Genomic DNA, 15,146 nt, shown 5'->3' with positions numbered 1-15,146 from the left:
TTGGAATCAAGTGGCATGATACTCATTGTGAACACTGCACACACAACAGAAGAACTGAGCTAACATCTGTGGTGTGACTTTTGATTCATAAGTCAGAGTTCTTTTAAAAGTGTGAAACATCCACCCTGTTTCTCTTACAAATGAGTGGAAACATAAGGACAAGAACAACCGACAAGCAGAGTTCGGATCAGCGCCCTTGTATGACCAGCGTGTACAGAAACCAATGAACTGCTTTCCCAATTTTTCTCTTCACTGATAACCCAAGATATTTTCCCACTGTGCGTTTAGTATGTAAAGGGGGAATTGATAACAAGTTTGAATTTTATTAGTAGTCTAACTAGTTGAATTGTACGCAGAAGTTATATGCAGATGATTCATTAATTTTCACTGTAGCTACAGTCTAATTACTTACAAAAAAATAAAAACTCTTGTTAAGTTCAGAAATCTGGCCTGTGCTTCTGTCAACTGGGTCTAAAAGACAGGTATACTGGAGAATTGTATGTACTTTAAAAAAAATCTTGGGATAACTCCAGAAATAGCAGGGCTTGATTTCCAGTATGCTACACCCGTGAGACATAACAAAATATATTAATCAATAGAAAATTTGAACCTTCTAGGACAGAAAGTGCCCATATGTCCCACTGTACTTCTTTCACAGTGTTCTTCAATTTAGTCCCACATTTCAGTTAATATTTCTCAACCTTATTATCATTATGCACATATTTCCTTTTGTTATTACTCTTCCTGCATCATTCAGAGCACATCAGCAAAGACTCAAGTGTATGGATTGGGGAGGGGCAGAAAGTGGCAGATGAGCAGAGTGGTAAGCCAGGCAGCGGGGAATGGGGGGAATCAACAGACATCGAAAACATTGTCTCTTGAGTGTTACAAGGGGACATAAATTTAAGGTGAAGGGTGGAAGGTATAGGGGAGATGTCAGGGGTAGGTTCTTTGCCCAGAGAGTGGTGGGGGCATGGAATGCGCTGCCTGTGGGAGTGGTAGAGTCAGAATCTTTGGTGACCTTTAAGCGTCAATTGGATAGGTACATGGATGGGTGCTTAAGCTAGGACAAATGTTCGGCACACAACATCGTGGGCCGAAGGGCCTGTTCTGTGCTGTATTGTTCTATGTTCTATGTAACCTGGCAAATCAGCCCTTTCAACAGGGAATCTTATTCCTCCATAGCCGCATTTGCTGCCACCCACAATTGCAGGATACATTCATCACCCCATGCATTTTAGTGCCTGCAATGTCACTACCATTGACAATACTGGTAGCTGCTTGCATCAAGAGACAATGTTTTCGATGTCTGTTGATTCCCCCCATTCCTCGCTGCCTGGCTTACCTCTCTGCTCATCTGCCACTTTCTGCCCCTCCCCAATCCATACACTTGAGTCTTTGCTGATGTGCTCTGAATGATGCAGGAAGAGTAATAACAAAAGGAAATAGGTGCATAATGATGTTAGCAGCAGCAAATTTCTGCTCCAGTGCAGTGGCAGGAGATTCTGGGAGGAACAACATTTGTACTGCTCAAAAAGAAAACTCCTGTTACAAGCTCCATGCCATAGCCACTGATTCCATTCCCAGACCATTGTCAGAGGATAAACCGGACATTTGGAAACTTTGCCAAACTACACATCGCAAGTTGTCACAAACAGTAATGTGATAATGACCAGATAATCTGTTGCAGTGATACTGACTAAGGAATAATATTAAACAGAGTTCTTCTCCTCTTCCAGTAAGAGCCACAGATTTTTTTTTTAAATACCCAGACACTGTAGACAGTGTTTTGGCTCAGTATCTTATCACATCACAGTCTCCACAATGGAAGAAAGAAAGAGAAGTGAAGTTTAGGAAGGGAAATCTCAAGCTTCGGCTCTACTGAAGGCATTGCTACTATAATATGGAATGTAAATGAAACCTGAATAAGAGAAACACAAGCATTTCCAAGGGACTGGGGAAGACTACAGAAATAGTTAGGGCCAAAGCATAGACGATTTTCAAACAAGAGTGAGAATTTTAAAAATCAAAACACTGCTTGACAGGGATCCTGTGTAGACCAGCGAGAAGGGTGACAGATGAATGGGATTTGGATTGAGATAAGACATGAGCAACATTTGGAAACCAGCCAGAGTTTATTAGAATACAAGGTGACTGCCGTATCTGCGGAATCTGCTTCTGCGGTTTCAGTTATCCACAGTTTGCCACAGCCCGAAAATATGATATGGAACATTCCAGAAACAGGAGACTGCTGGGTAGGTAAGTTTCCCATTTAAATGAATGGGTTCATTACTATCTGCAGTAGGTCTTGGAACGTTCCCATGTGGATTCAAGGGGACTACTGCAGTTAAGTCTAAAGGTGACAAAGGTAGACGTTAAGAGTTTCAACAGATGACCTAAGGTGCAAGAATACATCAAGCAATGTCATGGAGGTGACAGAAAAGCACAGCAGGTCAGGCAGCATCCGAGAAGCAGGAGAATCGACGTTTCGGGCATAAGCCCTTCATCAGGAATGGCCGAAACATCGATTCTCCTGTTCCTCGGATGCTGCCTGACCTGCTGTACTTTTCCAGCACCACACTCTCGATCTGATCTCCAGCATCTGCAGTCGTCACTTTCTCCTCGTGGAGGTGCCGACAGGCAGTCTTATCGATGGCACAAAGTTTTTTTTTTAATTAATTCATGGAATGCTGCTAGGCCAGTACTGCTTGCCATCCTTAACTGTCCAGTGGGAAATAAAGAATCAACCACATTGCAGCGGATCGGCAAAGACAAGCAGGTAAAGATAAAGGTTAGCAGATTTCCTTCCCTTAAAGACATTAGTGAACCAGATGGATGTTTTACAACAATCAACAGTGGTCACATGGTCAATTTTAAGACAGCTTTGATTCAAGAATTTTTTTTTTTAAATTCAAATTTCACTATTTGCCAGATTAGGAAAGATGGAAGCTCAGTGTCAAATGTGATGTTAAAGAGGGCAAACAGTCAGTTACCATAAATACTCGAGTAACAGTTAAATTTTTAAAACTACTTGTTCAGGTTAAATTTATCGGGTCAGCTGTTACATGAATACTACTTTTGAGGGGCTGAAACTCATGCCCAAGAAAAATTAATACTCTACCTTAAGCAAAAGTCTAACTAATCTCTAAACCAACCGTGGAGCAGAACACAACAACCAGTGGACTGGAAGACTGGGAGCGGAGTGGAACAACCAGCAGACTGGAAAGCTGGAGCGGGACATGACGGCTGGCATACTGACTCATAAATGTTGACCTATTAACTGTGAAGCACTAGGGTCGACTTTTACATGAGATATATGAAAAATCACAGGTTATTTGGCAAAAAAGAGGGCGTCGACATTTAAATGAGATCGACTATTACTCAGGTATATATGGTATTGATGATTAATACAAACATGCACTGTATAGAAGCAATTAAGTGCTTTGGAGCTCTCATGACATAGTGACAATTCTGTACTACTTCACTTCATGATGCTTGGGTTTAAAACTAAAAAGATATCACCAAACTTAGGATTGGTTCAAAGTAAATTAATAAGAGTCACGGTCTACCTACCTTAAACTGTGCAGAACCATTCTGAAACTTCAAGCACCGTATGGATTTCTTGTGGGCACTAACAATTTTGAGTGGTGAAGTTGTCACGCGTAAATCATACACATAAATTTTGCCCCTGATGGATCCTACAGCCAAAGTTGCTCCATCTGTCATAAAGTCTATTGCAGTCAGTGGGGCTTCAACAGAAATAGTTCTCAACAGCCTGCATAAAATTAATTTAACAAGATGGCCATAAAGTTTTAACTTAAATTCAATAGTTCTAGTTTTCTAGATAATAAAGGTTAATGCAATTGCATACTATTTAATCATTTTTCCACAGAATGTTCAATTACTTACTGACACAAAAATGTTGACATCACATTTTAGATGTGACATGCAGTTGCATTTGGTTCAGAAATATGAAATGCAAATTAAATTGTGACATGTAATTCAACAAACAAGGATCATACGACAAGTTATGAGCAGAAATAAAACCATTTCAAATGAAAAGCATAAATACAGGTAGTGAAAAAAACTGTTCAAAATATATTCTCTGAAAGCATTTCAGTTGTCACCTCACTTATCACTAAGCGGAGTGCTGATTATTGAGACCATGATTTCTATTACAAGATCATTTTTCAAAAAATTGTTAAACAAAACAGCGGCATTGCTCTGTTCGAACAATCCCTGAATACTATTTTCACTGCTCTATATGGTCCAAGAGCATGTGGAGTTTTCGGACACATTAGTACTGCATAACATATAGGGAGATATACATACACAACTGACCAAGTTTATTTGCCAATTGACGAGGAGTTGGGCACTTCTTTTTTTTGCGTCGTACAGCACTGAGACAGGCCCTTCAGCTCAAACTGGTCCATGCTTACCAAAATGTCCATCAATGTTAACCCCATTTCCCTGTACTTGTCCTATATCCTTCTAAACCTTTCCTTTCTATGAATTTGTCCAAATGCCTTTTAAATATTGTTAACGTACCCACCTCAACCATTTCTGCTGGCAGCTCAATCCATATGCGCCCCACTTGCCCCTCAGATTCCCTTTTATTCTTTGCCTTCTGATCTTAAAATGATGCCCTCTCGTCCTCACTGCCCCAACACTAAGAAAAAAACTGAGTGCATTCACGCTATTCATGCCTCTTATAATCTTATATTCATGCCTCCTATGCATTTCTTTAAGATTCCCCCAGTCACCTACACTCTGAAGAAAAATGTTACAGCTTGTCCAATCTCTCCCTATAACTCAGACCGCTGAGTCCAGGCAATATCTTTGTAAATTTCTTCAGTTTAAGAACATCCTTCCTATAGCAAGATGACCAAAACATAATACTCCCCCAGAACACAATACTCCAAGTGCTCCCCACCAACGCCCTGTACAACTGCAACATAACTTTTGTTTCACTGCACTCCATAAGGCCCTACCATTCAGCATGAAACTCCCACCTTGATTCCACTTTCCAAAGTACAAGGTCTAACACTCATCTGTATTAACTCCCTTAGTGCAAATAGTTTGGATGGAGCAGATTTTGTCAGGTGTCCAGGAAGGATTTCTGACTTAATATGTGGAGAAGCAACTGGAGGGGAGGCCATATTTGATTTGTTGCTTGGCAATGAATTACGTCAGTTGTCAGATCTCTCGGTGGGAGAGCAATTTAGTGATAGCAATCACAACTCCCTGACCTTTACTACAGATATGGAGAGGGATAGGAGCAGATCGTAAGTGAAAGTATTTAATTGGGAGAGGGGGATTACCATACTATTAGGTAGAAACTGTCAAGCATAAATTGAGAACAGATATTCTCAGGGAAATGTACGACAAAAATGTGGAGGATGTTTAGGAAGCACTTGCTGCAAGTATGGATAGGTTTGTTCCACTGAGGCAAGCAAGAGATGGTAAGGTGAAGGAATCTTGGATGACAAGAGATGTGGAACTTCTAGTCAACAGGAAGAAGGAACCTTACTTAAGGTTGAGGAAGGACAAGACTGGGCTCTATAGTGTTACAAGGTAGCCAGGAAGAAACTGAAGAATGAACTTGGGGGCATGAAAAAGTCTTGGTGGGTAGGATTAAGGAAAACCCCAAGGCGTTCTACACTTACATGAGGAGCAAGAAGATCAACAGAGTAAGGGTAGGGCTAATGAGGGATAGTGAAGGGAATTTGTCCCTGGAGTTGGAGGTGGTAGGGAAAGTCCTTAGTGAATATTCACTAGTGAGAGTGATCTTGTTTGCAAGGACAGCGTGAAACAGACTGATGTGCTCGAACAGGTTAATGTTAAGGAGAACGATGTGCTGGAAATTTTGAAACACATGAGGATTGATAAGTCCTCTGGGCCAAATGGGATATACCCAAGGTTACTACGGGAAGAGATTGTGGTGCCTTTGGTGATGATCTTTACATTCTCACTGTCTACTGGAGTAGTGCCAGATGATTGGAGGGTGGCAAATGTTATTCCCTTGTTCAAGAAAAGGAATAGGGATAACTCTAGGATTTACAGTACAGTCAGTCTTACGTCCATGGTGGGCAATTTATTGGAGAGGATTCTGAGAGACAAGAGTTATGATTATTTGGATAATCATAGCTTGATTAGAGATAGTCAGCATGGCTTTGTGAAGGGCAGGTCATGCCTCAAGCCTTACTGAATTATTTGAGGATGTGACAAGACACTAGAGCAGTGGATGTGGTAAATACGGATTTCAGCAAGGCATTTGATAAGGTTCCCCATGGTAGACTCATTCCAGAAAGTAAGGAGGCATGGGATTCATGGACATTTGACTGTCTGGATACAGAATTGGCTAGCCCATAGAAGACGGAGGGTGGCAGTAGATGAAAAGTATTTGGCCTGGAGCTTAGTAACCAGTGGTGCTTTTTTTTTTTGAAGATTCCCTACAGTATGCAAACAGGCTATTGTGCCCAACAAGTCCACACCTACCCTCTGAAGAGTAACCCACCCAGACCCATTTCCCTACATTTACCCCTAACTAATGCACCTAACAATATGGGCAATTTAGCATGGCCAATCCACCTAACCTTGCACATCTTAGGACTCTGGGAGGAAACTGGAGGACCTGGAGGAAACCCACGCAGACACAGGGAGAACATGCAAATTCCACACAGACAGTGGCCCGAGGGTGGAACTGAACCCAGTCCCTGATGCTGAGGTAGCAGTGCTGACCACTGAGCCACCATGCCGCCCCTACACCTTTTTAATCCAATTATTTATCCAATTAATTGTGAAAAACTACCAATGTTTGCACATCTGCAACTTTATCAAGTCATGCATTTTAAATACTCAACACTTTGAGAATAAAAGATTTTCCACATCATATTTCGTGCATTTTAATTGTGACTCAAGTTAGTGCAATTCCGCAACTGGAAAACGTTAATTCTGTCTAAACTCTTAATCATTCTAAATACCTCGATGCACTCTCTTACTACCCTTTATTGCTTGAAGAAAAACTTCTCTAGTCTCCATGTTCTGTAGGAACCATTCTAATAAATCTCACCAAAGTCTTTGAACTGCTCCCAGTTCCTTTTTGATCTAGGATTGGACATCAGCTGGGGCTGAGAAAATGTGTTGTGTGGGTCCTACAGAATTGTCTGGATTTTTAATTTCACACTTCTATTTATAAAGCCTCGAATTTTGTTTGTTTCATTAGTTGCATTGTGCACAAGATCTGTTCAGAAATACAAGATCTCTTGGAGTTGTTGAGTGTACAGCTAATGAAGATAGGAAAGAGGGTTTAGCAGATGAGTTGAGATGGGGGTGAAACATACTGGGCAATGTTACAGAGAATTACAGAGTCAAATACACTGTCATAAGTAGGGATGGTGTGAATGAGGCTGAAAGCATATCCTGTGGTCAAATGTAATACCAAGGTTGTAAACTTAAGACTGAAGAGGAATAGGCCATTTGGCCACTTTGTTTCACCATTCAGTAAAATCATGGCAAATCAACTGTAGCATCAATTCCACTTTGAGAACAAAGTGGTGCATTGACTTTTATCATAAGGAGATTTGAGTACAGCAGTAAAGATAGCTTCCTCTAGTTGTGTAGAGCCTTCATAAGACATAGCTGGAATACTGTGTGCAGTTTTAGTCTCCTTAGGTAAGGAAAGATTCACTTGCCACGGAGGGAGTGCAAGAAGTTCACCAAACTAAACCCTGCAATGGTTGAACATGTTTTTGAGGAGAGACTGAGGGGGCTAATCTGTATTTGGTAGAGTTTTGAAGAATGATGGGGGAACTCATGGAAACTCAAAATTCATATGGATCATAATCTCAGGAAATGGGGTAAGCCATTTCAGACCATGGAGGAGGAATTTCTTTACTCAGGTGATGAAACTTGCAATTTTCTTCCCCACAGCCTGTGGAAGATTAATCATTGAGCACACTTAAGACAGAGACTGATATCTTTTGATGTGATTCTTCAAAATCTACGAAGATAGTTTGGGAAAGTGACATTGAGATCGATGATTAGTTACAATTTAATTGTATGGCACAGTAGGCTTGATGGGTTGAAAGGTCTGCTTCTATACTTACCTCTCAGCATACCTGCGACTCTCTTGTCCATCAGAACGTACAACTGCTCTAAAACTCCACAGCAACTTCTGTGACTTAACAAGATTACTTTTCCTTCTTCTAAATTCCAATGAATACAGGCCTAGCTTGTGCAACCTTTCTTCAGAAGATTACACACCTCCCCATTAACACTGACAATAACCTCAGACTGCTGTCAGGAAGAAGGATAGAGTCTATAAGTTAGATAAATTATGCTTGGAGTAGTCGCCAAAACTATTGTCTGTATTTTCAATATTTAATTAGGACAAAATGCTGTTAATCCAGATGTCAGATAAGCATTCTGATAAATTAAGTGACAGTAGAGGAATCGAGAGCTGATAATGATATACAGCTGGGTATAACGAAATTACATGTGAAAATTCATGTTATGTCTTTGGAAGATGTTGTTGACGGGCAGCATGTAGATGAGAAATAGTAGAAGGCAAGAACCAATCCACAGGAGACATGAGAGGTAACAGTTGTTCAAACTGACACCATGGTTTCGATTAGGTAATGGAGTGTGAAATCAGGTGAGAGCACTTGTGGAGACTCGTTTCAGAAAGACTACGTGGTCACCCATGTCAAAGGCTGCCTTCAATAATCTGTACATGTATGCCCTCAGATCTGTCCTTTCAGTGCCTTTATGTTACATTGCCTAAACTCATTCCGCTAACCAAAATGCAACACTTGACATTTAGCTGTACTAAATGTAAGCTGCCACACAGCTGCTCATTCCACTAGCCTGTCAGTCAAAGTTTAAAACAAGGTTTTCTCTACAATGTGAGTCATCTACGCATTTTGAATTAGTGACGTGCTCATCCAGAGAAGCTATCTTTCCTATCAGGAAAAGCAGTGGTCTCAGTACTGACAATACATAAGTAAGATGTGTACAGCTATTGCCAAACATCTACAATATACTCACATCTTGCTTGAAGTGTCATAGCAGTTGATTTTTTTATCCAAACCAACTGTGGCAAACAACAAATCATTCACTGGTGAAAAGCAAAGTCCAGAAGCTGGAGCCTTGTGAGCATTTTCAAAGGTGTGGTAAGGTTGCTGTGTATTAACATCCCAAAGAGTTACAGCACCACTGTCGTGAACACTCCCCAACAAAGCTTTCCTGAAGATGGAATACTTCAGATTTTGCACTGGCTGAAAAAGGAAGATCAAACAGAAATGTTTGAAATGTGCAAATGGAAACAAACATTTCTCCAGCTAATTTGAAAAAAAAAGCTAATACTATTTTCTAACATTTAAATTGTCAATTCAGCTGGAATATAAGAACAGGTCATTCAGCCTGTAAAGCCTACCCAGCTTTTCAATAGGATCATGGGTGATCAAAAGCTTCAATGCCTTTTACTCACTCCACTCGAAAAACCCAGTATCAATCTCTATCTTTAACATATTCAAAGACTGAGCTTCGACAGCCTTCTGGGATTGAGAATTCCAAAAGTTCACAACCTTCTGAGTAAACTAAATTCTACTCATTGTGGACAAAGATGGCATCTGCCTTACCTTTAAATTGTATTCCCCAGGTTTGGACTCATCAGCCAGGGATAATAGCGTACTTTACCTTGTCTACCCCTTTAAGTCTTTTCTAAGTTCAATGAGATCATCCCATATTCTTCAAAACTCTAGAGAATATAGGCCGTTTGCCCAATGTCTCTTCATAGTGCAATCCCACCCTCCTGGCAATATTTCTGGTGAATCTTGCCCCAATCTTTATTTCAGGAAAAGTATTATTGCCATAGATGGAGTGCAGCAAAGATTGGGGCAGTACGGTGGCTCAGTGGTTAGTACTGCTACCTCTCAGCGCCAGGGTCCCAGGTTCGATTGCAGCCTTGTGTGGAGTTAGCACATTCTCCCAGTGTCTGCGTGGGCTTCCTCCGGGTGCTCCGGTTTCCTCCCATAGTTCAAAGGTGTGCAAGTCAGGTGAATTGGCCATGCTAAGTCGCACACAATGTCAGGCGCATTAGTGGGAGGGAAATGGGCCTGGGTGGTCAGTGTGGACTGGTTGGGCCGAACGGCCTGTGTCCACACTGGAAGGAATCTAATCTAATCTAATCAAGACTGCACACAGTACTCCAGATGTTATCTAACCTGCAGATAAAGAATACTTCTAAAGAATTGATAGGTCGGCACAGTGGCTCTGGTTAGCACTGCTGCCTCACAGTACCAGGGAGCCGGGTTTGACTCTAACCTTGGGTGAACGTCTGTCTCGAGTTTACACATTCTCCCAGTGTCTGCTTGGGTGCTCCTGTTTCACAAAGATGTGCAAATTAGGTGGATTGGCCATGCTAAATTGCCCTGTAGTGTCCAGAGACGTGCAGTCCACTTGGGTTAGCCATGGGTAAACATGGGGTTATGGGAAAAGGGCAAGATGGTCTTCAGAGGGTTGGTGGAGACTCCATGGGCCAAATGGCCTCTTTCTATATTGTAGGGTTTCAACGAGCAAAAGTCACTGATATAAGACATTAGCTCAATTTCTCCTCACAGATATTTGGCCATTCTATATTTGCCTGATCTGTTGAATATTTCCAGCATGTTTTGCTTAAAGAAAATCCAACTTGTGAAGAAAGCATCTTATGATAAATACGTTGGCATACCAATTCAAGTTTTAGTTGAGATTACACATTAAACAGCACATAATCAGTTCCTAACCATGAAATTAAGACAAAAGCCCAGACACAACACCCTCACCAATCCTGTCCCTGTAATCCTGCATTTTCAATTGCTAATCCATCTAGCCTGCACATCACTGGACATTAGGGGCAATTTTGCATGGCCAATCCACCCAACTTGCACCTCTTTGGACAGGAAGAGGAAACTGAAGCACCGAGAGGGAACCTAAGCAGACACAGGGAAAACGTGCAAACTTCACATTCAGTCCCCAAGGCTGGAACTGAACCAGAGTCCCTGGCACTATGATACAGCAGTGCTAACCACTTAGTTACTGTGTCATCCCCAATGTGAAACTGTGAACGTTAGCAAGAAAAATATAAAAGGAACATACTACCTAAATGGTGAGATAGAGTAGAGCTCTGATATACAGACGGATTTGACTGGCCAAAGTGCACTAATCACAGAAGGCTAGAATGCACGTGTAACAAACAGTTAAGTAAATTAATAGAATGCTCCCACTTACTGTGAGGTGAATTGAATACAAAAGTAGGGAGATTATGTTTCAACTATACAGGACAATAGTATATAATATCGGTACCCTTATTGAAGGATAAATTTAAATACTTTGGAAGCAGTTCAGAGATTTACTAACTATATATATAAAAAAAGAAACATAGTAAATAGGAGGAGTAGGACTTTTGTTTTAAAATTCACTTGTGAGACATTGCTGACTAGCCAGCATTTATTGACCACCACCAGTTGTCCTTTGACCCTGCACCAATACTCAACATGAGCATGGCTGATCACCCAGTTCAGTATCTCTGCTTTCTTACCATATCCTTTGATACCTTTAGTCCTACGAATTATGGCCAATTCCTTGAATACAGTCAAAGTTTTGTCCTCAACTATTTTCCGTGGAAGGATTCCACAGACTCCCCACTCACTGAGTGAAAAGATTTATCAAAGTCGTAAAAGGCCTATATCCTTAAACTGTTACCTTGCATTTATCCTCTCTCGTCCTGTTATGATTTTATAATTTTTGAATGAGATGTCTTTCATTCTTCTAAACTCCAATGAATATAGTCCTAACAGATCTAGTCTCTCCAACGCAGAGTTTGGTCAACCTTTATTACACTACCTCCATAGCCAGAACATTTCTTCGTCAGATAAGGAGATTAAAACTTATATTTGGAATGGAATGGTTTTATAAGGAAAGGCTAGGCTTAAGTTTAGAAAAGGCAACTTTATTGAAATATCCAAGATCCTGACAGGGTACATGTGGATAGGAAGTTTTAGTTTGTGGAAGCATCTAGATCTAGGTGTCACGCTGAAATAAGTGAATAATTACTTTTAAGACAAAGAAGAAAGTTTTCTTACGTCAGGTCACCATCTCTCAGCTGGTGATAGCAAGAGCCTAGAGGTCCAGAGTTCAGGACATTTGTTCTGTCCTGGGGAGAAACATTAATATGATGGGGAGGATCCAAATGGTCAGAGTCCACATAAGCATCAATGAAACAGGCAGAACTAGGAAAGTTGTTCTGCTGGAGTTAACTAATTTTGACCCAAGTGAATCTTAGAGGTCAGAGTTCAAAGATAACAATCTCTAGATTATTATCAAAGTCACAACAAAATTGGTGCAGTGTAAACAAGATAAGACACACAAATGCATGACTCAAATAAGGTATAGAAAAATGGACTTCAATTTAAGAACACCAAATACTACGGAAATTGGGTGCTATATCTAAGGGACCAGTGCTCAAAGTACGTGGAGGTGGTGAAAAGATTTACTGAAGTGCCCAGAAAATTCAATCATGGAGACAGTACAATGTTTATTCCCTTAAAATATTAACCTAATTCCTCTTTGAAAATTGTTACTGATCTGTTGCAAAATCCTTTCAGACAGTGCATCAAGCAAGTCAATCCAATAAGGTTTCTTCAAGATTATTTCTAATAACTTGCTGAATCACTCAAGTCCTAAACCACATTTGGAAAAAACAATTTTCAATTCTCTAACATATAACCAATATACAAAAGTGGGGAAATAACGTTTACAAATTTTACATGTCAAAGCACTGCTGAAGAAAGCACGTACCTGAGTTTTACCATGACCAAATGGAGCACTAGAAATATTAGTTGTTACACTATGCACAATAATATCACCGCTGCGAGAACCCGATGCTATATAGTAGTCGTTCCAATTGAAACAGACACTACTGACTTCATCTTTGTGATCCTGTAAAACACATATTGATTAATACAAAACTATTCAAATGGAACTTGTGTTTAGATCAGCAAATGTTAAAAAACAAAGCGAAGAAAGTTTCACTGACAGAGTACGAAGAATGGCATATTAATTTGTTATACTTTCAGAGTTAGGAATATAATTAGTTTAGTCTGAAGTGGTATAGAATGCCTTGAGGTACTTAAACAATTCAGGAGAACGATGCAAGACATACTGTGACGTTCTTGAGCAATTTGATATAAGAAGCAAGGAGGCATGGGAAGTTTTGGTGTCTTTAAAAGTGGACAGATCCCAAGGTCTAGATGAGTTGTATCCCAGGCTGCTGTGGGAGGAGGAAGAGCAAATATGTAACAGGGACCCTGACCCAAATTTTTCATTCATCTCTGGTCACAAGGAAGATGCCATAGAACTGGAGAATAGGTAAAGTGGTTCCTCTTTACAAAAGGATAGTAGAGATAGATCACGGAAATATAGACCAAGTCAGTCTCACATCAGTGGCAGAGAAACTAATGGAGAATACAGAGAAGAATAGAATTAGTCTCCATTTAGAGAGGCGAGGTTTGATCGGGGATAATTAGCATGGTTTTGTCAGAGGGAAGTCACGCCTAACAAACTTGAGTTAATGTTTGTGAGAAGTGTGTAGATGAGGACAGGTTTTATGAAGTTTAAGCCGTGTACTGTACCTTTAAGAGAGAGTGAATGCTATTCTGCACTGAGAACTTACAAGTACCTGTCATGTGACTAACTAGAAGTCTCAGAGTATTGGAAAATTAAAAATATGTAACATATGGCTGTGAAATAGCCGGAGTTGGTTGCTATTTTGGCAACAGCATTTGTCAAATTTGAATTTAACCAATTTAAATTATAACCCAAGATACTAACATCCAATTGAATTTGAATTTATTGTTTTGACAACATCAAACTAAATTCTTGAAATACCGTGGTGGGATATAAATTTGCGTTCCCGGGATTACTGATTTGATCCTCATCAGTCTAGTAACAATCACTGACACTGTCGTGCCTGTTTTTTCACATTTTTACCCAGCAGACACGTCATCTACCTAAGGATTGCAAGGCCTCTCATTTCCCTGACAGCATATCAATCTGCGTTCCATTGGTCCTCCTGACCGACGTACAGCTTCAACTACCCTTAATTCCTGTCCAAGGGTGATTGCCCAGCAAAGGAAAGACACAATTTTTGCCTGCAGGGAGGCAATGACCTTGTGGTATTATTGCTGTTAATCCAGTGACATACGCAATGTTTTGGAGACCTGGGATCGAAACTTACCATGGCAGATGGTGGGATTCGACTCAATAAAAATATTTGGAATTAAGAGCCTAATGACGACCATTGTCATTGGATTATTGGAAAATCCCATCTGGTTCACTAATATTCTTTAGGAAAGGAAACGGCCATCCTTAGCTGGTCTGGCCTAGATGTGACTCTGGGTCCAACGTGTTTGACTCTTAAATGCCCATTGGCGATACACACTAGCCCTCATCCCACGAATGATTTTTTTAAAAAATTAATCAACCTGCTCTAATTACCCTGCCCCTGTTGAAAAAAATGTGCAGCCCCTTCATGGCTGCTCCATTATACAATAAGAGCAAAGTTAATCTGATCCTGATCTTAACTTGGATTGTTCCCCATAGCCCTTAACTTCTGTCATTCAGAAATCTTATTTCAGCAATGAATATTTTTAATCTCTCAGTCTCCAATGCTTTCTAGTGCAGAAAAATCAAAAGATTCATAACTTTCTGCAAAGAAATTGCTCATCTCCATCTTATATATGAAAATTTTTATGAATACATTTTTATTAAATTATCAATATGAATTGTGACACATTCAACACTGCACAGGAAACTAAAATATTCACTAACATTTGACCGTTGTTCGACAGAATACCTTCAGTGTCCTATGCGATCTCTTTGACTTTATGTCCCAGATATTGACTGTATTATCAAGACCTCCACTTACAAAACATTTCGAATTAGAATTCAGACTTAGACATGTCTGCTTTTTCTGTGCAACAAGAGAAAATTTGATTATTAAAACAGACACATAACCTCAATAAATGAGACATTTAAATTATATTAATAAAGTTTAGTTGAAAAATGTTCCCTCAAGCAATATTTTTCAATCTTAAAGGAGTTTT

At 40.1% G+C, this 15,146-nt stretch overlaps 1 protein-coding gene across 5 annotated transcripts in view; it reads right to left on the bottom strand.

Annotated features, from left to right (window-relative positions):
• Positions 1-15,146, bottom strand: part of nedd1 (NEDD1 gamma-tubulin ring complex targeting factor) — a 57,731-nt gene that overhangs the window by 37,708 nt on the left and 4,877 nt on the right. For all 5 annotated transcript variants that reach the window (XM_043713275.2, XM_043713277.2, XM_087999739.1 and 2 more), the window contains 4 exons: positions 14,897-15,013; positions 12,841-12,981; positions 9,049-9,278; positions 3,574-3,775 (listed from right to left, as the gene is read on the bottom strand). In XM_043713275.2, coding sequence (XP_043569210.2) covers positions 3,574-3,775; positions 9,049-9,278; positions 12,841-12,981; positions 14,897-15,013 — 690 coding nt within the window. The remainder of the gene's footprint in view (positions 1-3,573; positions 3,776-9,048; positions 9,279-12,840; positions 12,982-14,896; positions 15,014-15,146) is intronic.

The sequence above is a fragment of the Chiloscyllium plagiosum genome, unplaced genomic scaffold (assembly GCF_037043375.1).
Source record: "Chiloscyllium plagiosum isolate Xiang-an unplaced genomic scaffold, Cpla_swu_hap1 HiC_scaffold_23, whole genome shotgun sequence".
In the NCBI taxonomy this organism is placed as follows: Eukaryota; Metazoa; Chordata; class Chondrichthyes; order Orectolobiformes; family Hemiscylliidae; genus Chiloscyllium; species Chiloscyllium plagiosum.
Note: the sequence above shows the minus strand (reverse complement) of the source record. Positions and strands in the feature narration are given on the sequence as shown.